The sequence below is a fragment of the Artibeus jamaicensis genome, unplaced genomic scaffold (genome assembly GCF_021234435.1).
Source record: "Artibeus jamaicensis isolate MK-2021 breed Jamaican fruit bat unplaced genomic scaffold, CSHL_Jam_final contig_452, whole genome shotgun sequence".
NCBI classification, from domain to species: Eukaryota; Metazoa; Chordata; class Mammalia; order Chiroptera; family Phyllostomidae; genus Artibeus; species Artibeus jamaicensis.
Genome location: NW_026521837.1, coordinates 5,860,424 through 5,886,338, shown reverse-complemented (window position 1 = coordinate 5,886,338; position 25,915 = coordinate 5,860,424). Strand labels below are relative to the sequence as shown.

At 39.9% G+C, this 25,915-nt stretch overlaps 1 protein-coding gene across 2 annotated transcripts in view; it reads left to right on the top strand.

The window, feature by feature from the left end:
- The window catches only part of LOC119040114 (broad substrate specificity ATP-binding cassette transporter ABCG2-like), an 87,941-nt gene that overhangs the window by 14,565 nt on the left and 47,461 nt on the right, over positions 1-25,915 (top strand). For both annotated transcript variants that reach the window (XM_053666376.1, XM_053666377.1), the window contains exon 2: positions 23,989-24,210. In XM_053666376.1, coding sequence (XP_053522351.1) covers positions 24,008-24,210 — 203 coding nt within the window. In that variant the 5' untranslated portion in view covers positions 23,989-24,007. The remainder of the gene's footprint in view (positions 1-23,988; positions 24,211-25,915) is intronic.

Below are 25,915 nucleotides of genomic sequence, written 5' to 3'. Positions count from 1 at the left end.
CTACACCAGAAGGTCTCAGGTTCCATCCCTGATCAGGATACATACCTGGGTTGTGGGTTGGATCCCTGGGAGGGGTGCTTAGAAGAGGTAAGCAATTGTTGTTTATCTTTCTCTGTCTCTCCTTCCTCTCTCTAACATCAATAAAGATATCGTCAAGTGAGGATTTTAAAATATAATAAAGAAATAAAAAATAAAGAAAAACAAATATTCATTAGCAGTAACTCCTCCTCGTGATTGTTCCTTCTACCCCATCATGTCTTCTTTTTCCCCTAAATATTCACCTGAGAATATATATTTTTTCATTTTAGAGAGAGAGAAAGGTAGAGAAACATTGATTGGTTGCCTCTCATATGCTCCTGAACAGGAGATCAAACCTACAACCTAAGTATGTGCCCTGACTGTGGATGGAACCCATAACCTTTTGGTTTACCGGAGGGTGTTCCAGTTAACCGTGCCACCTGGCCAGGGCCGCACCCCATTGTTTTTTGAAGCAGGTATTCTGTTTCACTGGGAGAATGTTAAAAAGTGGATATAGAGCCCTGGCTGGTGTGGCTCAGTGGATTGAGTGCCAGTGTGCAAAACAAAGGGTCGCTGGTTCGTTTCCTGGTCAGGGCACATGTGTGGGTTGAGGGCCAGCTCCCCAGTAGGGGCCACATGAGAGGCAACAATGCATTGATGTTTCTATGTTTCTCTCTCTGTCTTTCTCCTTCCCTTCTCCTCTCTCTAAAAATAAATAAATAAAATATTTTTTAAAAAAGACATTCTGACATAGATCCTAGAAGTAAGGAACCTTGGGATCTTTAAACAGTCATTGTAGGAAGAGTGGATGTTTAGTAAATATAAGTTTGTCTTACCCTAAAGACAGGTCAAAAGAGGTTACCTTTGATAATCTATTATTAAGAGTGGGCAAGGCCTTTAACTATTTAAGTTCGTTTTTTTTTTAAATTAAATTAAAAGAAAAAATTTATTGTTGTTCTACTACAGTTGTCCCAGTTTTTCCTCCTCTGCCCTCCTCTGCCAAGCCCTCCGAAGCTCCCACCACAGTCAATCCCCAGCTGTTGTCCATGTCCAAGGGTCATTCAAGTTCTTGTAGGTAGTTAATGAAGGGGCAGAGGAGGAAATGAAGGAACTTTAACCTTCAGCCTAAGGTTAAAGTTGCTTTTAGATCAAAACAAACCACATAGAGGCACATCTTGGTGTGACTTGTCCTGAACTTTTCTACTGATCATTAGCCCAATCCCTTTGGACTACTTCTTAGGCAGCATAGGTAAGCCGTCATTTCACTGGCATTAAGTCCTTTATTATCTGGAAGGGAAAATGAAAGTCTCTAAAAAGCAACAAGCTCTATGATCTCCCTCTAAAGCCACTTGAGCCTGCTCGAGAAGCACCACACCTTGTATACCTCACACAGAAGGTCTGCCCTTTCAGCTTTCTGTCCTTGCCTCACCTTGACCCTGGGATTGGGGAGAAAAGGGTGTCAGTGGAGGAAAGGGCCAAACTTGTAGAGAGTTTTTATAAGAATTTATTTGAGCTAAACAAAGGACATAGGCCCAGGAGCAAAATCTCAGTTGCTCCAGAGAATAACAGTTTTGCAGCTTCTCTAATGCATTTGAAATCAGGAGAGGACATAAGGATAATTGGAGAAAGCAAGGTGGGGATTGGATGACAGTTACCAAGATTGTGTGCTCCCTTGAGGGTTAATATCATTTTGACAGGCATGACTGCTGGCACTTCAAAGATGTATTAACCTGTATGCATAAGAACAATGGACAGGGCTGGCTTAAAAACTCACTAAAGTCATATGACTGTGATGTGACTGCCCACCATGAACTGCCCAGTTAGGAGTTTGTGATCAGAACATCCTGTGAGGTTGCTTTTCATGGAATCTCTTTTCTCATCTTCAAGGGATAGAAAGTATAGGGATAACAGAATACTTAGGAAGAAGGGTAAAACATTCATTTTACCCCTTTTCCTTGACCATTTCATGATAGTTTGGAATGCCTTAAGACAGCGATTTTTTAACAGGTGTGCCACAAGAATTTTTAAAACATGCAATACCTGACTGTTTAGTCAGGGACACTGATCTCTCTTTCCTGAGATTGTCAAATAAAAAAATGACAGCAGGCAACTGTCCAATGTGAATGAATGAAAATTATACCTATTTTTCTCAGATTGGCAAAAAATTGAATTTTTTTTTGGTGTCCTGAAAAATTTGAGAAATTTTGTTTTGTGTGTGCCATGAAATGAGAAAGGCCGAAAACCACCGCCTTAAGACAAGATCGGTATGTCCTCAGAATAACAAAAGAAAGTGGCCATTAAGAAGGGGGGATTGGGAGAATGGGTTGAGTGCTTACCGCCTGCATGTAATTTTCACATTCATTCTTATTTTATGCTCACACAACTACACATTCCAGGAATAGTTTGTCTTGTTTACTTTTATTGTTTACACTATTACAGATGTCTCCATCTCTCCCCTCACCTCTCTGGGCATCACCGCACTGTTGTCTGTGTCTCTGGTTTACACACACATGTTCTTTGGTTAATCCCTTCACCTTCTTTCATCCAGCCCCTCCACCCCCTACCAGCTGGCAGTCTGTTCCATGTGTCCATGCCTCTGTTTCTGTTTTGTTTGCCAGTTTATTTTGTTCATTAGATTCCACATATAAGTAAGATCGTATGGAATTTTTCTTTCTTTGATGGGCTTATTTTACTGAACATAATATTCTCCAAGTCTCTCCATCCTGTCACAAAAGGTGAGAGTTCTTTATTTTTTACAACTGCTAGTATTCCATTGTGTAAATAGACCACAGCTCGAGAGAGGTATTTTAGTCTTTTATTTAGAAAGGAGGTGGCCGAGAGTTCACAGGATTACTCAGAGCTGGGACAAAAAGATCATATTGCACCTTATAAAAGTTCATCATGCTTTTTAAAAAAATCTAGCCTGCTAATTTGTTTCATACTTTTCTTATATGTTCATACAGCAGCATATTGTGAAGACATGCAGGGAGAAGAAAAGAATGTGTGAGTTGATAGGGAATAGGGAGGTCCAGACCTAACTTGGATCTAATAAACTGTCATTGCTTTGCTTTGATGAGTCCACTGCATCTCTGGATTGCAGTTATTTCATGGAACAGGTGAACATAAGTTTGGATGGAAGGGATCTGTATTTTATTTAAGAATCTGTATTTTAGTTCATCGAAAGTGCTAGAATAGTAGTACAGAATGTTAAGTGTGCGGAAAATACTTAGTATTCTTATCTGACCCATCACTGGGGATGTGAAAGGTATTCAATTATTATCTTGTTATTAATAAACAGTGTTCAATTGATATTATGTAAGTGTTCAGCCAGTGGAGTCATTACCCAGTAAAAGTCTAAGGACTTAGGATCTGGTCCTGAATTGCAAATACAAGCTGTTTAGTAAAAGCGATGACTCTGCATGAGTTGTGAGAATCAAAAGAGACCAAATAGCATAGTATTGTTTGGAAACTCTAAAACATTATCTATATTTATCTCTTCTACATAAGTAATATATTACATACAACCAATACAAAATTATTAATGAGATATTTTATCTTCTTATATTCATACCAATTCTTCAAAATCTGGAATGTATCCTACATGTACTACACATCTGAATTAGGTCTGTCTGCATCTCAAGTGCTCAACAGGCACTAGCAGACTTACAGACTTGGCCACTAGCTGGTCACATGTGGCTAGTGGCCAAAGCATTGAGAAGCACAGGTCTGGGGGCATTAATTGTGTCATAGAAGATGGTTTGGATGATATCTATTTTATCCTGAAGATAATGTATTTATACGTGTGTCACGTGCTTTTAATAACTTGTAACTTGTTTCTAATTTCTAACTGTTCTTAACCAATGGAGAAGAAATAAAATTACAGAAAATGTAAGAATCTAGGTAATAATATTTGTTCATTATTTTAGTATCTACATACTGTGGACAAAGAAGTCTACAGAATTAAGTCTTGTTTCTGCAAACCTGCCATCTGATTTGAATTTACAAACTTTCTGATTTATTTCTCCTGTTTTACAACATGGGGAGACTGTTATATGTCTTTCCAGTAGTATGATAGTTACCTCAAATAAAATGTGTACTTCAGAAACCATTAAGCAGTAGGCTAATTTTACTTTAAAACCTAATGGTATTGAAGAGATCCAAGATGATGGAGGAGTAAGTGGAGGCTACACTAACCTCTTCCTAGGACCAATTTGGAATTACAACTAAATTATAGAGAAATAATCTGAAATGACCAACTGAACACTAGCTGGAAAGAAGCCTTATAACCAAGGACAGGCAGAAGAAACCATCATGACAAGACTGGTAGGGATTGCGAAGGAAGCACAAGAGGGCTGGCTGAACTCTCAAGGACAGAGCAGCTGAATTTCTGCAGGAATATTTCAGCAGCTGTGGGGTTCTCCTGAGAAGTGTGGAGTTAATTCCCAAGCTAGCTCCCCAGCCTACAGCACCAGAACTAGAAAGGAAGCCAGATAACAACCAGCTGTGAAAAGCAGCAGGGTACCTACCATTTATGCTTCTTATTCTCTTTACCTTTTCCCCCATTCTCCCTGCTCCCTCTCCCCACTGATAACCCTCTATGTAATCTCCATTTCTGTGATTCTGTTCCATTCTAGTTGTTTGCTTAGTTTGCTTTTGTTTTTGTTTTAGGTGTGGTTGTTAATAACTGTGAGTTTGTTGTCATTTTACTGTTCATATTTTTTTTTAATTTTTTTATTGATTATGCTGTTACAGTTGTTCTATTCCCCCCTTCATTCCCCTCCACCCTAACCCCCATCCCCACCATTACCCCCCCTTTAGTTTATGACCATGTGTCTCAGTTCCTTTAGATTCTATATTTCCCATGCTATTCTTGCCCTCCCATCTATTTTCTATCTACTGTCTATGCTACTTATTTTCTGTACCTTCTCCCCCCTTCTCCTCCTCCCACTCCCCTGTTGCTAACCCTCCTTGAGATCTTTATTTCTATGTTTCCACTCCTGATCTAGCTGTCCTTTTAGTTTGCTTTTGTTTTAGGTGTGGTTGTTAATAACTGTGAGTTTGTTGTCCTCTCACTGTTCATGTTTCTTTAACTTCTTTTTCTTAGATAAATCCCTTTAAAATTTCATATAATAAGGGCTTGGTGATGATGAACTCCTTGAATTTGATCTTATCTGAGAAGCACTTTATCTGTCCTTCCATTCTAAATGAAAGTTTTGCTGGATAGAGCAATCTTGGTTGTAGGTCTTTGGATTTCATGACTTGGAATACCTCTTTCCAGCCCCTTCTTGCCTGTAAGGTCTCTTTTGAGAAATCCGCTGACAGTCTGATGGGGACTCCTTTGTAGGTGACTGTCCCCTTAGCTCTTGCTGCTTCTAGGATTCTCTCCTTCATTTTAATTTTGGTTAAAGTAATGATGATGTGCCTTGGTGTGTTCCTTCTTGGGTCCAACTTCTTTGGGACTCTCTGAGCTTCCTGGATTTCTTGGAAGTCTATTTCCTTTGCCAGATTGGGGAAATTCTCCTTTATTATTTGTTCAAATAAGTTTTCCACTGGTGGCTGTGCATTTCCCCCTTCTGGTACTCCTATAATTCGGATGTTGGAGCGTTTAAAGATGTCCTGGAGGTTCCTAAGACTCTCCTCATTTCTTTGAATGCTTGCTTCTTGACTCTTTTCTGTTTGGCCATTATTTGCTTTCCTCTGGTCCACTCCATTGATTTGAGTCCCAGTTTCCTTTTCATTGCTATTGGTGTCCTGTGCAATTCCATTCATTTCAATTAGTTTCGCCTTCATATATTTGTCTAATTTGTTGGTATAATCAACCAGTTCTGTGAGGATCCTGATGACCAGTGTTTTAAACTGTGCATCTGAGAGTTTTGCTATTTCTTCATCGCTTAGATCTATGGGCTCTGGGGCTTTGAGATCTTGTGACATTTTTGGTCTGTTCTGGCCCTTTAAGTGTGAGAAGCAGTGCCTTGGACTCCCAGGTCGCTGGGTTGTGAGGCTGTATGTGAGGGTGTGGTCAGAGTGGGGAAATGGCGACCCCCTCTGCTGTTTCTCACAGCTGGGTGAGGATTAGCGTCTTAGGTGGTTCACCTGGGCCGGGCCACTCAGAGTCGCTGGGTTATGATGCTGTATGTGGAGGTGGGGTCAGAGCGGGAAAATGGCGGTGCCCTCCACTGCCGCTTGCCGCGGGGACGGGTCCAACTGCCCACTCCCTCGCCTGTCCGCCCACGCACAAATGCACGACCACAGTCAACAAGCAGCGCCGCTCCCCCGCTGTCCTCCCTGAGGTCACTTGCCTGGTTGCTCGCTCGGTTGCTCACTAGGTCCAACCCTGCGCCTGGATTCCGCGCGTCTGGATTCCCCGCCTGAGTCTGGCTGACCGAGACCTCCTGTGCAATTCCGCTTCACCAGCCGCTGGTTTCGCCCCTTACCGGTCAGGCTGAAGAATTTGTTGTTAACGGACTTCCAAAAAGTTCAATTTTCCGTGTTCTGGCTGTATTTTCTGTTGCTAATATTTAGTTGTCTCTAAACTTGGTTGTGTGAGAAGGCACGGCACATCCACCTATGCCTCCATCTTGGCGGAAGTCTCTACTGTTCATATTTTTGATCATCTTCTTTTTCTTAGATAAGTCCCTTTGACATTCATATAATAAGGGCTTGGTGATGATGAGCTCCTTTAACTTGACCTTATCTGGGAAGCACTTTATCTGTCCTCCCATTCTAAATGATAGCTTTGCTCTTTAGAATAATCTTGGATGTATGTCCTAGCTTTCATGACTTTTTATTATTTTATTTTATTTTATTTTATTTTATTTTATTTATTTATCTTTAGAGGGGAAGGGAAGGAGAGAGGGAGAGGAATATCAATGTATGGTTGCTTCTCGTGCATCCCTGCTGGGAACTGGCCCCTGCTGGGAACTGGCCTGCAACCTAGGCATGTGCCCTGACTGGGAATTGAACCATGATCTTTTGTTTCGCAGGCCAGTGCTCAATCCATTGAGCTATACCAGCCAGGGCTTCTTTCATGACTTTGAATACTTTTTTCCAGCTGTCCTTGCCTGTAAGGTTTCTTTTGAGAAACCAGCTGAAAGTCTTATGGGAACTCCTTTGTAAGTAACTGTCTCCTTTTCTAATGCTGCTTTTAAGATTCTCTCCTTATTGGTAGTTATGAAATAGACAGGGGGAGGTTAAGAATAGTATGAGAAATGGAGAAGCCAAAAAACTTAGATGTATTAACCCATGGACATGAACTAGGGTGAGGGAATGCTGGTGGGGGGGATGGCTCAGGGTGAAGGGGAATAAAGGGGAAAAAATGGGACAACTGTAACAGCATAATCAATAAAATATATTTAGAAAAAAGAAAAGCAGCAGGTTTTCTGTCTGCCAGAGACAGCTAGAGACACAGAGAGCCACTTAGAAGGCCAATGTTTCAGCAGATGGAAGGCAGAGTGGATTAGAGACAGTTGAGGAGAGTCTGGAGTTGGTGGCTCTGGGGAGAGAACTGAAGGAACAGCAGCCAGGATCCCTGTGCTTAGTCATTTCCCATACCGCAGAAGCCATCTTTCTCAGGCGGAGCAGTCCTCTCCCAGTGCCATCAGCCTGAGGGGAAGCAATAGCCCTGCCCACAAAGAAAACCCTGCTCCACTCTGTGGAGCTTAAGCCAGGCTGCTGATTACAGTTTGCTTAGTTTAACAATTAAGGCTGAAAATACAAAGAAGCAGCCAAAATGGGAAGACAAAGAAACAGACATCAAATAAAAGAACAAGAGAATACCCCAGAAGAACTAGATGAAATGGAGGCAAGCAATTTATCAAATAGAGACTTTAGAGTAATGATAATAAGGTTACTCAACAGCATGAAAAAAGACAGAAACTGGTCACAAATAAAGAATGCAATTTCTGAAATAAACAATATGCTGGAAGGAATAAATGGTAGGTTAAATGAAGCCGAGGATTAAATCAGTGATTCAGAAGACAAGGAAGAAAAAATACACCTAGGCAGAGCATCAAATAGAAAAAAGAATTTAAAAAAATGAGGGGAGCTGAAGAAACATTTTGGACAACATGATGTATAACAACATCCACATTATGGAAATACTAAAAGGAAAAGAGAGCGAGCAAGGATTGAGAACCTATTTGAAGAAATAATGATGAAAAGTTCCCTAATCTGGTGAAGGAGAAAGGTGCACAAGTCCAGGAAACTCAGAGAGTCCCAAACAAATTGAACTCTCAGAGGCCTACAATGAAACACATCATAATTAATGACAAGGCTAATGAAACACATCATGATAAATGACAAGGCTAAAAGACAAGGAGAAAATCCTAAAAGCTACAGGAGAAAAGCAGGTAGTTACGTACAAGGGAGCACCAATTAGACTGCCATCTGATTACTTATCGGAAACATTTCAGGCCAGAAAGGAGTCATGTGCAATATTCAAGGTGATGAAAAGCAAGGATCTACACTCAAGGTTAATTTACCCATCAGGACTATTACTTAAAATTGAAGGAGTGTTGAGGAGCTACCCAGACAAGAAAAGGCTAGAAGATTTTAACACCAAACCAGCATTGCAACAAATGTTAAGGGGCTTGCTTTAAGAAAAAGAATAAAAAGAGTTAGAAAAAGAGGGGAGAACAGTCTAACAATAAAATGGTACTACACAGGAATCTATCAATAATCCCCTTAAATGTAAATGGCTTAAATGGTCCAATCAAAAGACATAGGGTAGTTGAATGGATAAATAAACAAGACCTGTATATATGCTGCCTCCGAGACACATCTCAGATTGAAAGATACACAGACACTAAAAGTGAAGGAATGGAAGAAGGTATTTCATGCAAATGGAAAAGAAGGAAAAGTTGGAGTAGCAGTACTTATACCTGACAAAATAGACTTTAAAACCAAGGTTATAGAATGAGACAAAGAAGGTCACTACATAATGATAAAGGGAATGATCCAACAAGATCCTACTATATAACTATAGTAAACATGTACTCACTGAACATAAGAGCACCTAAATATGTAAAGCAAATCTTGATGGACATAAAAGGAGAGATTGACAGAAACACAGTCATACTCAGGGATTTTAACACCCTAATGACTTCAGTAGATCTTCCAGGAAGAAAATCAACAATGAGATAGTGGCCTTAAGTGACATACTAGATCAGATGGATTTAATTGATATCTTCAGAGCATTTTACCCTAAAGCAGCAGAATATACATACTTTTCAAGTGTATGTGGAATGTTTTGTAGGATAGAGTACATGCTAGGACATATCTCAATAGATTTAAGAAAATTGAAATCATATTAAGCATCTTCTTTGACCACAATGCTGTGAACCTAGAAATCAGTCATAAGAAGAACACTGAAAGGTATGCAAAGACATGGAAGCTAAATAACATGTTATTAAACAGTGAATGGATCAACCACAAGATCAAGGAAGAAAAGATAGCTTGATACAAATGAAAATAAGGACACAGCAATCCAAAATCTGTGGGACACTGGGAAAGCATTCCTAGGAGTGAAATTCATAGCATTACAGGCCTATCTCAAAAAACAAGAAAAAGCTCAAATAAACAATCTAACTTTATACTTAAAGGGACTTGAAAAAGAATGACAAAGCCCAAAGTGAGTATAAGAAAGGAAATAATAAAGGTCAGGGCAAAAAATAAATGAGATAGAGTCTAAAAAAACAATACAAAACATCAATGAATTCAAGAGCTGGTTATTTGGAAAGATAAACAAGATTAACAAACTTTGAACCAGACTCATAAAGAAAAAAAGAGAAAGGACTCAAATAAATAAAATCATAAGTGAAAGAGGAGAAATAACAACTGACTCCAAAAAATACAAAGCATTGTAAGAAAATATTACGAACATGATATGCCAACAAACTGGACAACCTGGATGAAATGGATAAATTCCTAGAAACATCACTTTCTAAAACTAACACAGGAAGAATCAGAGAATCTGACTAGACAGATTAGACCTAGTGAAATTGAAGCAGTGATAAAAAACTCCCAACAAACAAAAACCCTGGACCAAATGGCTCATACAGTTAATTTTTACCAAACATTCCTAGAAGAACTAACACCTCTCCTTCTCAAACTATTTCATAAAATTGAAGGGGAGGGAAGGCTCCCAAACTCATTTTATGAGGCCAGCATTATTCTGATCCCAAAACCAGATAAAGACACTACAACAAGATAAAATTATAGGCCAATATCCCTAATAAACATAGATGCTCAAATCCTCAACAAAATATTAGCAAACCAAATACAGCAATGCATCAAAACAATCATACACCATGACCAAGTGGGATTTATTATGGGAATGCAAGGTTGGTACAACATTCACAAATCAATAACTGTGATTCATCACATAAACAAAATGAAGGATTAAAAACCACTCGATAACATCAGTACATGCAGAAAATGAATTTGATAAAATCCAGCACCCATTTATGATCGAAACTGTCAGCAAAGTGGGAATAGAGGGAACACACCTAAAATAATAAAGGCCATCCGTGGTAAACCCACTGTCAGCATCATACTCAACAAGCAAAACTACAAGCTTTTCCCTTAGGACTGGGAACAAGACAGGGATGTCCACTTCCACCTCTTATTTAGCACAGTACTGGAAGTCCTAACCATAGCAATCAGACCAAAAGAAGAAATAAAAGGCATCCAAATTGGAAATGCAGTAGTAAAACATCAGAAAGGCAAATAGTAGAACTAACAGAAAAGCAAATTAACAAAACAATCCTATTCGCAACTGCTTTAAAAAGAATAAAATACCTAGGAATAAATCTAACCAAGAAGGTAAAAGACCTATACTTGGAAACTTATAGCACACTGAAGAAAGAAATTAAAAAAGACACAAATTAGTGCAAGCACATACTATGTTCATGGATAGGAAGATTTAAAATCATTAAAATGTGCATACTACCCAAAGCAATCAATAGATGCAATGCAGTTCCTATCAAGTTTACAATGATGTATCTCACAGAACTAAAATAGATATTTCCCCCAAAATTAAATTTGCTATTACAGTTCTAATTTCTTCCCCTTTCTGCCCCTCTGTCCAGCACCCCCATTGCCTCCATCTGTCCCCTTGCTTAGTTCATGTCCATGGGTCGTGCATATCAGTTCTTTGGCTTCTCCATTTCCTATACTATTCTTAACCTCCCCTATTTTATACCTACCAGTTTGTACTTCTTAATCCTTGCATCTTTTCCCCCATTCTCCCCTTTCCCCCTCCCAGCTGATAACTCTCTAAATGATCTCTGTATCTATGATTCTATTCCTGTTCTGCTCATACGCTTAGTTTGTTTTTTAGATTCAGTTGTTGATAGTTGTGCATTTGTTGCCTTTTTATGTTCATAGTTTTGATCTTTTTCTTATATAGTTGCCTTTAACATTTCATATAATAATGGCTTGGCGATGATGAACTCCTTTAGTGTTAACTTGTCTGGGAAGCACTTTATCTGCCCTTCAATTCTAAAGGCTAGCTTTGCTGGATAGAGTGATTTAGGTGGTAGGTCCTTGCTTTTCATCACTTTGAATACTTTTTGCTAGTCCCTTTTAACCTGCAAATTTTCTTTTGAGAAATCAGCTGACAGTCTTATAGGAACTCCTTTTAGGTAACTCTCTGCTTTTCTCTTGCTGCATTTAAGATTCTCTCTTTATCTTTAATCTTTGGCATTTAAAAAAAAGATTTTGTTTTCAGAGAGAGGGAAAGGGAGGGAGAAGGAGAGGGAGACAAACATTAATGTGCAAGAGAAACATTGATCAGTTGCCTCTCACAAGCCCCTAACTGAGGACCTGGCTATAGCCCAGGTATGTGCCCTGACTGGGAATCACACCAGTGACCTTTTGGTTTTCAGGTTGGTGCTCAATCCACTGAGCCATACCAGCCAGGGCAAACTTTGGCATTTAACTTATGATGTATCTTGGTGTGGTCCTCTTTAGGTCCATCTTGTTTGGTGCCCTCTGTGCTTCCTGGACTCGCATGTCTATTTCCTTCACCCAATTAGGGAAGTTTTCTTTATTTTTTTCAAATAAATTTCCAATCTCTTTTCCTTTCTCTTCACCTTCTGGCACCCCTATGGTGTGAATATTAGAGTGCTTGAAGTTGTCCAATAGACTGCTTACACTATCCTCATTTTTGGGGATTCTTTCTTTCTTCTTCTTGTTTTGATTGTTTGGTTTTTTACTTCCTTATGTTCCAAATCATTGATTTGATTCTTGGCTTCATCCACTCGACTGCTGTTTCCCTATAAATTGTTTGCTATTTCAATTAGTGTATCCTTTGTTTCTGACTGGATCTTTTTTATGTAGCTGAGGTAGGTCCTCAGTAAGTTCCTTGAGCATCCTTATAACCAGTGCTTTGATCTCTGAATCTGATAGATTGCTTATCTCCATTTTGTTTAGCTATTTTTCTGGAGTGTTGATATGGTTTATCATTTGAGCCCTGTTTCTTTGCTCATTTTGGCAGCTTCCCTGTGTTTGTTTCTATGTACTAGGTAGAGCTGCTATGACTCCCTTTCTTGGTAGCATGGCCTAATATACTACTTGTCCTGTAAGGGCCAATGGGACAGCCTCTCTTGTTACCCAACCTAGGTGTGCGAGGTGCACCATCCTTGTGGGCTGAGTGTACCTTCCTCTTGTAGTTATGTTACTGAATAGCAATTGGGGTCCTGCTTCCTGCCACCACTCACTTAGCAAAATTCCAGAGGCAAAGGTTTTGTGATTAAGAAAGGAGTCTTTATTCAAAAGCAGTCACTAAGTGTATCATGTCACAGCTGTGATCACTTAAACCTATCAATTAAGGCTAAACTGTAACACCTGAGTTCTCCTATTCCCACCCCCCCCCCAACTCAGTTTTAATTCTTTTATTTCTATAGGGTAAAGTAAAACAACATAAGATACAAAAGCTACACAATTTTGGAAAATGGTGTGCTTGTGCTTCAGAACTTGTCCCCTTTAGAACACCCAAAGAATAACCCTGCCACCCTCTGCCAGGCCAGCCAGATCCTAGGCTGTGCCTGGAGTTCTTTTCCATCCAAAATACTGACTATTGGGAAATGCAAGCAGCTACAATACAATCATCCAGGTATCATCGAGGAAGAAAAGCCCCAAAGCCAGAGAGCCCTTGAGCCAGAGAGACAGCTCTCTTTTTATTTCCATGTGCTCAGGAGGCATTCAGCTCTTTGCCAATCCTGTCCCAGACTGCTTACCATTGCCTTGGCAAACTCCTCCTATGGCTCCTCCCTACTTCTTGCAGTGAACTGATCAGATTTCTCTGTATCAGTTGAGCCTTGATTGCTATTGGTAGGTCAATGGGAGGGATTTACTCAGGCCAGTCAGCTGCAAAAACTGGTTGTGACCACTGACTATGAACTTCTGCTCTCCGGGAAGGATCAGCTGTGCAGGGGCAGGGTGCTGGTGCTCTGACATGGTTTGTAGCTGTCCACTGGGTGTGCAGACTCTGGGGTTCCCCAGGTGGTGCATCTAAGGTCAGCTTCAACCTGTGTTCTGCCCTGGGCCATTCTGCCTGAGCTGTAAAGCTCTCTTAGATGTCTGGTACTTGTGCTGGGTTTGGAGATTCCCAGGCAGAGCCAAAGTGAATCTAGGCTCGTTGCTGCTAGTGCTGTGCCTGGGGCCACTTAGCAAGTCGTAGGAGGCTGAAGGCTCACTGAGGCTGGCTGTTTCTTGTTTAATAGGATTTAGGAAGTTGGGAAGCAGGAGCCAAGATCAGCCATTCATATGGAAAAGTCTCAGTTAAGAGTTTGGATGGGCCCATAAGTTGGGTGGGACAGAATCTCAGGGGATATTCAGGTGGGGCAAACAGTGTTAGCCAGGTTGATGGAGTCTCAGATATGGTACCGGCCTGCCAGCTCTGTGGCTCTGTGGGAGGAGGACTCAGAAAGGGACGATGACCTCTGTCTGCCTTTCTGTCCAAGAGAAAACTGTTCCCCAGCTCTCATCTTGATGCCAGACATTTCTCTTCCTCTCTGTATATCACTGGTGCCTTTCGAGCTGCTGCCCCGGTGCTGGAGGTCAGAGAGAGTGAGTCTGAGTAAGTCTGTGTGTGGTTTCTTTAAGGGGAACTGCTTGGGACTGCAGAAGTTTCTTCCATTGACTCAATCCCTGATGGATTTTGCAGCCAGAAGTTATGGGGACTTATTTTCCTGGCACTGGAACCCTGGGGCTAGGACTCCTTGCTCCCGACATATCCCTCCTGAATTTTTATCCACCACATGTGGATGTGAGACCAGCGCGTTCTGCGTCTTCACCCCGCCTACCAGTCTGGATGAACGTGGTTTCCTTAAACCCATAGTTGTCATGCTTCCATTCAACTTGATTTCTGACGGTTGTGAGTGATGGTTGTCTTATATTTTAGTTGTAATTTTGATAGAAACATGCTATTTTTAATAGTACAGTTTTTAAACATGACACAAGCAAAGTTTACCAATAAACTCAAATTTATGTTGTAGTTTTTCTGCAGTAAGAAGCCAAAATTATATAAACTTAAACTTATAATGTCCCTGTATTTTATCTTATTTGGAAATGATCTAAGTATTCAGTAAATTTCCATAATTTAATTTAGTTAGCAAAATTTTAAGTTTCTATTTACTGAAAGATTTTAGGGAACTTTTTTTTGAGGGGCAATAGCCTTTATTGAGATCAATGAGAACAGCTATTTGGGAAGCAGTGAAGAGCAGAAGCCCATGTAGTGTCCTAGTGAGGAGATAAAGGGATGGGTATTTATGAAAAAGGAAAGGGGGGAATGACATCCACAGCCTTATGGGAAGGCATTAATATGACACAGCAGGAAGCATGAATACCAGAGAGTGACACTGACTCTAAACAATGTTTTTAATATTCAGTCTTGTAGTCATCTATCCATTAGTCATCCTATCTGCTTTCTTTTCATCTTTGCAAATAGCTCTTTGTGACTCAAGGTTGCTGCAGGCCTGGTGCAAAGGTTATTTTGTCCTGGCTTAACATTCCAGAGGTTTGAGGTGTGCGACATGCAAGGCAGTTCCTCAGGGAGGAGAGCTTCTGCTCCATTTTGAAATGCTTCATTTATTTTATTGTTTATACTTCCTTCATGTTCATGGATTTTGCTGTTTAGATTCCTTCTTTCTCATGGATGAATCATATTCTATTTCATACATAACTACAATATATATATAAATAGCATCTTCTTTATCCATTCATCCATTGGTGGACCCTTAGGTTGTTTCCATGGCTTGGCTGTTGTAAATAATCCTGCAGTGAACATGGGGTGCAGACATCGTTTTTGAGATCATGTTTTCTTCCTTTGCATATGGAATAAATTCCCAGAGGTGGAATTGCTGGGTCATAATGCAGTTCCATTTTTGATTTTTTGAGAACATCCCAGGCCCCCCCATTATATACTTCCCGAGAAATTGGGTGGGCAAACCGGGCACGGAATCCAGACGCGCGAATCCAGTCGCACGGGTACCAAACCCAGGATTGGACCTAGTGAGCGACCGAGCGGCCCACCGGGTGAGCAACTACGGAGGAGTCAGTGGGGAGGCGGTGGCAGCGAGTTGACTGTGGTTGCCCGGTTGCTCGCGGGTGAGGGAGTGAGCGGTCGGGGCGGCGGCGGCCATTTCCCCGCTCTGACCACGCCCCCACATACAGCGTCACAACCCAGCGACCTGGGACTCCAAGGCGCCGCTTCTCTCACTTAAAGGGCCAGAACAGACCAAAAATGTTGCAGGGGGACCTCAAAGCCCCGGAGATAAATCTAAGTGACGAAGAAATAGCAAATCTCTCAGACGCACAGTTTAAAACACTGGTCATCAGCTTCCTCACAGATCTGGTGGACTATAGCCACAAATTAGAGAAACATATGAAGGCTAAATTAAGGGAAATGAATGGAATTCCACAGGAAACCCATAGAGATGAAAAAAAAACTGGGACTCAAATCAATGGAGTGAACCAGAAGGAAGAAAAAAATGTTCAATCAGAAAGGAATGAAGATATAAGAATTCAGAAAAATGAGGAGAAGCTTAGGAACCTCCAGGACATCTATAAACGCTCCAATATCCGAATTATAGGGGTACCAGAAGGGGGGAAAGACACAACCACCAGTGGAAAAACTATTTGAACAAATAGTAAAAGAAAATTTCCCCAATCTGGCAAAGGAAACAGACTTCCAAGAAATCCAAGAAGCCCAGAGAGTACCAAAAAAGTTGGACTCAAGAAGAAGCACACCAAGGCATATCATAATTACATTAGCCAAAATTAAAACGAAGGAGAGAATCCTGGAAGCAGCAAGAGCTAAGGGGACAATCACCTACAAAGGAGTCCCCATCAGGCTGTCAGCAGATTTCTCAAAAGAGACCTTACAGGCAAGAAGGGGCTGGAAAGAAATATTCCAAGTCATGAAATCTAAAGACCTACAACCAAGATTGCTCTATCCAGCAAAACTTTCATTTAGAACGGAAGGACAGATTACTTTTTCCACCATGTCAGTAGCACTCTTCATTCCCACCTACAGTGCCTGAGGGCTCCCTTTTCCCCACATCCTTGCTAACCCGTGTTAGGTGCTATGTTTCAGATGGTAGCCATCCTGACCACATGATGTTGTCCCACTGTGTGCTCTGTCCTAGTTGTAGGAGTAGAAAGGGAAATTTCCACAGCAGGATTGCATGCAGCCACAGCTTCCACAGGATGTGGCCTAGGGAAAACTGTGGGGACACAGGACTCAGGGTCTCCATATTCCTCTCTAACCCCCTTGGTCACTCAGGTGACCACAGTGGTACAGAGGCTGAGAGCTGGAAGACGGGGGCTGTGCCTCAGAAAGGTCCACTGAATGTGGGTCTGTAACATTTTTTTAAAAATCAAAGAGCAACACATCTTTGCATAATGAAGATCCCAGGAGGGTGGGGTGGTCTGTCATTCATGAGAGTCTTGCTTATGGCTCTCAGTTTTTAACGATATCCCTCCTTAGGATGTCTTAGATGTCTAAAACTTACCATGTTGGAGCTGAGCCCTTGAACCAAGTCTGCTTTTGTGTGTTTATCCTGCTTTGGTGGTCCTAGAACTTCTTCCATCTTTGGCTTGATATTATCAAAACATCATCAGTTTTGAAAAATGGTTGGCCAGTTTCTTCAAATATTGATTCTGTTCTATCACCCCCCCCCCTTTAGGTCTTCTCTTACATCTATGCCAAACCTTTTCTATCATGCCCCATATGTTTCTTAGGCTTTCTAGTTTTCATCCTTTTTAGTATGAAATTTTATCTTTTTCATAGTAATAATTTTCATTTATGCTTCAATCTGGATTTTTTTGTTACATGTTAGTTTACCTACCACTAATTCTCTTTGCTCATGTTAATCTAACCTGCTGGTGAAGTCATGTTTGATTTAAAAAAATAGTTCTTGTTCTTTGGTAATAATTTGTCTTTTTATTTACTTTCTTAAACATATTGATCACATTTTAAAAATGTCAATACCTGAAGACATCAATCATTATTCCTTGTGGCTTTATTGTTTTTTCTTGTTCTTGGGCTATTAGGTCCTGTTTTCTGAAATGACTCATAATTTAGATGGAAAATTTGTATGATTATATTTTCTTGGAGTGTGACTTTAACTTTCTTCTAGTAGACAAAGTATGAGTGGATTACTTTGATTGAGGAGGAGCTGGTCTTTTTCTGGGTTGCCCATATTACTGGGACATAGCCCTGCTGGGATCTCAAAGGGTGGATTTCTAGGGCCCCTCCTTTCTGGTAGGCTTGCAACTTCAATTTTTGTTTGCCAAGTACTGAGAGACTGTTGAAATATTTGCTTAGATTTGTAGCCTCTAGCAGCTCTTTCTACCTAGTTTTTCTGAGTTTTGCTGTGTGTGCAATTTACCTTGAGAGGAAAGGGCATAGAATGCTGGGGTTCCCTTTGTGTCGTTTCCTTGTCTCTAGGATTCTGCCTCCTCAAGTCCTGGATGCTTTGGTTGCTCTCATCAGAGAGAACTCTTCAGTTGCTTTTTATATTTTATCTACTTTTATAGTTGTTCTCATAAGGATAACTTTTGAAAAATCCTCACCTAAGTATATGTTTGTTGATTTTAGAGAGAGAGGAAAGGCAGGGGAGGAGAGAGAGGAAAAAAAAAACACATCAATATGAGAGAGAAACATCATTTGGTTACTTCCTGTACATGGTCGGATGGGGAATTGAACCCAAAACCTTGTTATACACCCTGACCAGGAATCTAACCTGCAGCGTCTTGGTGCATGGGACAACACGCCAGCCGAGCAACTCAGCCAGGGCAGGGTGATTGTTTTTAAACAGCCAGTCTATTATAGCCAGAGAAAAAGTTTTCACGGATTACTTTGATTTCTATAGTTATTATTATTTACATTTTTAAAATTGAATTTATTGGGGTGATGTTGGTTAACAAGATTATATAGGTATCAAGTGTACATTTCCATGATTCATGATCCGTATGTTGCATTCTGTGCCCACCACCCAATGTCAAGTCATCTTCTATCACTATATATTTGTCCCCCTTTACCTTTTACTACTACTCCTCACTTCCCCTTCTCTCTGGACCACCAACATACTATTGTCTGTGTCTATGAGTTTGTTTTATATTCCACATATGAGTGAAATCATATGGTTCTTAACTTTTTCTATCTGACTTACACTGCTTAGCATGATATTCTCAAGGTTCATCCATGTTGTCACACATGGCAGTATTTTATCTTTTGTTATGGCTGAGTAGTGTTCCATTATACTGCATATTCTTTATCCAGTCTGCTGAAGGACACTTCAGTCATTTCCATGTCTTGGCCACTGTGAATAATGCTGCAGTCTACACAGGGGTGCGTACATCTTTGCAAATAAATGTTTTCAATCTCTTCAGGTAGATAACCAGAAGAGGGATTGCTGGGTCATATGGTAACTCTGTTCTTCATTTTGGAGGAACCATCATACTGTTTTCCATAGTGGCTGTACCAGTTTACTTGCTCACCAGCAGTACGTGAAAGTTCCTTTTTCTCAACAACCTCTCCAACACTTGTTATTACTTGTCTTGTGGATAGTAGCCTTTCTAACAGGTGTGAGGTGATATCTCATAGCTTTGGTTTGTATTTCCCTAATAGCTAGTGAAGCTGAGCATCTTTTCATATATCTTTTGGCCGTTTGTATGTCTTGGGAAAAGTGTCTGTTTAGGTTCTTCATACATTTAACTTTTTAAAATTGTTTTTCAAGTACAGTTTTCTTTTTTTTCACCCTGCCCCTCCTCACCACCCCAGACCTTTCCACCTCCCTCCCCTGTTTCCACCCCCCCCCTTGTTATTGTCCATGTATCCTCTGTAATTATTCCTACAAACCCTTCACCCTTTCCCCCTATAATCCCCTTGCCTATCCCCTCTGGTCACTGTCAGCCTGTTCTCAATTTCAGTGTCTTTGGTTATATTTTGCTTGCTTGTTCATTTTGTTGATTAGATTCCTGTTAAAGGTGAGATCATATGGTATTTGTCTTTTACCACCTGGTTTATAGTTTATTTGGTGTTGCGTTGTATGAGTTCTTTATATATTTTGGATATTAACTCCTTATCAGATGTATCAATGAATGTGTTCTCCCATTTGGTTGGTTGCCTTTTTGTTTTGTTGTCAGTTTGGTTTGCTCTGCAGAAGGCTTTTAGTTTCATATACTCCAATTTATTTATTTTTGCCTTTACTTCCTGTGCCTTTGGGGTCAAATTCGTAAAATCTTCTCTAAGACCAAGGTCCATTGGTTTAGAACCTATGTTTTCTTCTATGTAATTTATTGTTTCAGGTCTTATGTTTAGGTCTTTGATACATTTTGAATGAACTTTTGTACATGGGGACAAAATGTAGTTTACTTTTATTCTTTTGCGTGTGGCTTTCCAATGTTTCCAGAACCAATTATTGAAGAGGCTTTCTTTTTTCCATTGTATGTTCTTGGCTCCTTTGTCAAAAATTATTTTCCCATATACATGTTTTATTTCTGGTCTCTCAATTCTGTTGAATTGATCTGTGTGTTTTTCTACCAATGCTGTGCTATTTTGATTACTTTGCTCTGTAGTAAAATTTGAATTCATGTAGTGTGATACCTTCAGCTTTGTTCTATTTTCTAAAGATTGCTTTGGTTAGTTAGAGTCTTTGTGGTTTCATACAAATCTGATGATTTTTTTGCTCTATTTCTTTAAAAAATATCATTGGGGCTTTGATGGGGATTACAGTAAATATGTATAGTCCATTGGGTAATATGATTTTTTTGATTTTTAAAAATTAACCTATGTTTGACTTCTGGCCAAGATGGAGGCATAGGTAGCTACACTTTGCCTCCTCGCTCAACCAAAAGAAGGACAACAACAAATTTTTTTAAAAATTTTTATTTAGTTATTTTTCAAGTACATTTTTTGTCTATTTCTCCCATCCCAGCCCCCCCGCCCTGTCTCCCCCCTCTCTCCCATTCCCCCCCCCCCAGTCCTCATCCCTGTGTCTTTCATACTTGTTCCTCAAAATCCCTCCCCATTTTTCCCCTTAAATTCCCTTCTCTCTCCCCTCTGGTCGCTGCCCCCTTGTTCTCTATTTCAGTGTCTTTGTTTTTATTCTGCTTGCTTGTTTGTTTTATTGTTTAGCTTCCTGTCAAAGGTGAGATCATATGGTATTTGTCCTTCAATGCCTGGCCTATTTCACTCAGCATAATGCTTTCCAGTTCCATCCATGTGACAACAACAAATTTAAAAATAAAAAATAACCAGAACTTCCAGAAAATTGAACAGTATGGAAGTCCGACAACCAAGGTGTTAAAGAAGAAACATTCTTTCATACTGGTAGGAGAGGTGGGGACTGGCAGCTGAGGTGGAGAGGTTCTGCAAAAAGGTGGTAGTTGGCAGACTGGGTGATCATTTGCTTGTGGATGAACCAGGAGGAATAACTAGGGAGAGAGACAGATTGCACAATCCAGGGTTCCAACCCTGGAAAAGAAACGTTCAAAAACTCTGGCTGTAAAAACTTGTGGTGGTTGTGGTGGTGTGAGAAACTCCCAGCCTCACAGGAGAGTTCATTGGAGAGACCCGCAGAGTCCTAGAATGTACATAAACCCACCGACCCCAGAATCAGCACCAGAAGGCCCCAATTTGCTTGTAGGCAGTAGGGGAGGTGACTGAAAGCTGGCCCAGAGATGAGCAATTGGCATTGTTTCCCTCATACCCCCTCCCCACAGATGACACCACAGTGCAGTGACCTGGGTTGCCCTGCTCTGGTGAATACCTAAGGTTCTTCCCCTTACAACATAACAGGTGCACAGAGACAAAGAAACATGGCCCAAGTGAAACAACAGGTCAAAACTCCAGAAAAAGAACTAAGCAATGAGCAGATAGCCAACCTATCAGATTCAAAGTTCAAAATACAGGTTATCAGGATGCTTACAGAGATGGTTGGTATGGTCATAAAATAGAAGAAAAAGTGAAGCTTAGGCAAAGTGAAATAAAGAAAAATATACAGGGAACCAACAGTGAAGGGAAGGAAACCAGGACTCAAATCAATGATTTGGAACAAAAGGAAGAAATAAACATTCAACCAGAACATAATGAAGAAACAAGAATTCAAAAAAATGAGGAGAGGCTTAGGAACCTCTGGGAAAACTTTAAATGTTTCAACATGAGAATCATAGGGGTGTCATGAGGGAAAGAGGAAGAGCAACAAATTGAAAATTTATTTGAAAACATAATGGAGAACTTCTCCAACCTGGCAAAGGAAATAGACTTTTAGGAGGTCCAGAAAGGTCAGAAAGTCACAAAGAAGTTGGACCCAAGGAGGAACACACCAAGACACATCGTAGTTACATTACTCAAGATTAATGATAAGGAGATCATCTTAAAAGCAGTAAGAGAAAAGGAGAAAGTTACACTACAAAGGAGTTGCCATAAGACTGTCAGCTGATTTCTCAAAAGAGACCTTACAGGCAAGAAGGGGCTGGAAAGAACTATTCCAAGTCATGAAATCCAAAAACCTACAACCAATATTGCTCTATCCAGCAAAGCTTTCATTTAGAATGGAAGGACAGATAAAGTGCTTCCCAGATAAAGTCAAATTAAAGGAGTTCATTATTACCAAGCCCTTATTGTATGAAATGTTAAAGGGACTTATCTAAGAAAGAGATGATCAAAAATATGAAGAGTAAAATGACAACAAACTCACAGCTATCAGCAACTGAACGTAAAAACAGAACTAAAAACAAACAAAAAGAACAGGAACAGAATCACAGAAATGGAGGGTTATCAGTGGGGAGGGGGAGGGGATAGAATGGGGGAAAAGGTACAGGGAATAAGAAGCATAAATGGTAGGCAGAAAATAGACAGGGGAGGGCAAGAATAGTATAGAAAATGGAGAAGCCAAAGAACTTGCATGTATGGCCCATGGACATGAACTAAGGAGGGGGGATGCTGGTGGGAGGGGGTGTAGGGTGGAGGAGAATAAAGGAGAAAAGATATGAGACAACTATAATAGCATAGTCAAGAAAGTATACTTAAAAATAGAACTATGTTTATTGAAGTTTTACATTTCAAACCTATTCAAAGGCTGTTAAACTCACCTTAATTTTTTACCCTAATTAATATTTTAAAGGAGCTTTTTGGCCCTGGCTGGTGTGGCTCAGTGGATTGAGTGCTGGTCTGTGAATCAAAGGGTCAGCTGGTTCGATTCCCAGTTGGGGCACATGCCTGGGTTGTGGGCTATGTCTCCAGCAGAGGACACAAGAGAGGCAACCACATACTGATGTTTCTCTTTCTCTCTTCCTTCCCTCCTCTCTATAAATAAATAAATAAATAAATAAATAAATAAATAAACAAATAAATAAATAAATGGCTTTTTGTAACCCCTTTAATGAAATATTTTAAATTTTACTCAGTTTTTATTGTAAACTCTTTAACTGTTTAACTATTTGTTCCATTTTCTCAATTAGTTATTTTTATAACTAATTCTGCACCTTTCTGGAATTTAAGTATGTTCACGTATTAAGGAAATTACTTTGTTGTCCCAAGCAGGTTTGGAGTTTGTCATCTTAGCTGATTGAAGGAACATAAGAACCAGGGACATAAAGCCTAGAGCTGTAAACGCAGGACATTTCTCTAGTCCCGACTTCCTGTGATAAATAGGTTATGAACTCCAAAATTAAAAAAAAAAAAAACCAAAAACAAGACAATGGGGTGAAGGTGATCAGATAGTCTGTCCCTGATCTTGAGTCATATCACTTTATGTTTCAAATAGACAAGATTAACTCCTGCTTCATGAGTTTTCAGTAATTTTCATGCTTTTCCTATTTACTTGTTGGATATTTAATTGAATCTAACTGTAGTTTGTGCATTCACAGTTGTGTCTGCCTTTCTAAGTGGGCTCCAAGATTGTTCTTATCACAATGATATAGGCTGTTCATTGGAAATTGATCTAATTATTAAGGTAAAGTTTAAAGTGGACATTTTTATGTTAATAATATATTTTATTGAACTCAGTGCATTCAAAATAATTTTACTTATACATGTAATCACTATAAAATGAATAATGAGGTATCTTGCATTTTTAAAAAAATTTGGATCACTATTCTTTGTATTATTTTTAAGTTGGGGCATGATTGTCATATAACAGTAGTTTCAGGTGTGCAGCATAATGAACCAATAATTGTCTACACTGAAATGGTCACCACGATAAGCCTAGTTAATATCCCTTACCACATAGTTACAGGTTTTTCTTTTCTCATGCTGAGAACTTTAAAACATCTACTCTTAGCGACTTTAAAATCTATGATACAGTATTACAGTTACCAGGCTGCACATTACATTCCAGGACTTGCTTATTTTATGACTGGAGGTCTGTAACAAAACAGGCTTGTGTTAAGTATTCCACTAGCTCCTGTGTACAATCTCATTTTCCAGACGATCAACTTACATTGCTTTTCTCTCTACAGAAGGGCAGAAGCTCTCCAGATGTCTTCCGGGAATGACCAAGTTTTTGTCCCGATGTCACATACAAAAACCAGCAGCCTCCCCAGGATGACCCCCAATGACCTGACGACGTTTACTGAAGGGGCTGTGTTAAGTTTTCATAACCTCTGCTATCGAGTAAAAGTGAAGAGTGGCTTTCTACTTGGAAGGAAAACAACTGAGAAAGAAATACTGACGAATGTCAAGTATGTGCATGAATTTTGTTTAAGTAGCTTTAATGACATACTGTGAACTTAACGGGTGTTGCCTATTTTACAAGTGGAGGTGCTGAGAACACTCGTGTTAGGTGTCTGTACAGACACACACTTTCATTTCTTTCATCTCAGCTGGGAGGGAAATGGTTGGACCACATGTTAGGTATAAACTTAATTTGTAAAAGAATGAACAGACTGCTTTTAAAGTGGTTGTACCATGTGCATCTGAATAACTGATGTGTCATTTAGCCTTTGCTGGGTAAGCCCTGTGGTTTAGTGGAAAGAGGCCGGGCTGTGTGATTTACAACTTCCTGATTGTGGGGATACAAGTGTAATCTCTGAGCTTCAGTTTTCTAATCTGTGAAATAAAAGATCTGTCCTGTGCGCTATAAGCCAGACACTTCAGGTACTTCTGCACTATGTTCTAGAAGCAAGGGTCAGGAGGTTGAAATGACAATATACTGTGAGAGTACTTTGGTTTTCAAATAGACTTGTTTCAAATGAGTGGCCAGTTTACATACTCATTTAGCACCTGTAACAATTTGTCTAATGCTTTTCTCCACATATAGGCAGACAGAAGATAATTAAATAAAGAAAACTTTAGCATAAACTTAAGTTTATGCACTGAAAACTCAATGTGATAGAATTTAGGACCCAAATCAACGCAAAACTGATTCTCATTTTCTTCCTCGAGCAACAAATTCATCTCGTGGTGGTGGAGTGGGCCGTAGAGTGGGGAAGGAAATGAGAACAGAACCTACTTGGGAACCAGAGCTCTCTGTTCTTTCACCGATGCTAGTCATTAGGATTGTTCATGTTCTCCTGGTATCTAGAAAATTGAGCCTGATTTTCCCTCACTGTGGAGGGGAGAGTGCATCTAGGTTTGTTCAGACACCATGGCCTGTGTATTTTATTTAGTTAATTTGTTTGTTTGATAGGAGAAATAACCATTCCTAGGTAAAACAAGCACTTTTTCTAACTCTCTGAGACTGGAGGGTGGTTATAAAAGCTTTCACCAGGTATTGCCTCTAACCTATATTCAATCAGATGTTTCTCATATTTTCTTGGTACGTTCTATGGGACTGTAATCTTTTTTTTTTTTAATGTTAGTAGCAGCCAACTGCTCCTAGAAGGCTAGGAAATGATGAATAGTGGAGAAATTTTTTGCATTTGGGTAGGGAAGGAAAAATGGGGCTGTGAGATTGTCTGAGTGGTGGTGAGGTCAGGGGCTGTGTCGAATTAGATAGAATTTGCTTTCTGTAACAACACCTTTGGTCATACCTACTTCCTTCCTGCTGTCTTGTATTGGTTAAGATACCCTGACAGGGTAAATAGAAAGAGAGATAGTAGATACGAAGTTTTATGTCTTGCTAAATCCCTAGATAGAATTTACTTGATTTCTGGTTTAGGCATCCATTTTGAAAGCTGACAAGGTTTTTTTGTGTAAAGTAATAGTCAGAAAAATGTTGGTTACATCAGATCTTGTGCTAAGTGGAAGTAATAATGATTTGAATATGGGCAGGTGAGTAGATTTAAAATGCATAGTGGGTGAGTGTACATTTATTTTGCCTACATTTTAAAGCTAGTGGATTAGTAACTAATACACTAAAATTGTCATATGCTCAAGGCTTCATAATGTTTTTAGGGTTTAATGGTATCCATTGCAGCAATAGATGAGTTAGCTTTATGTGCATTC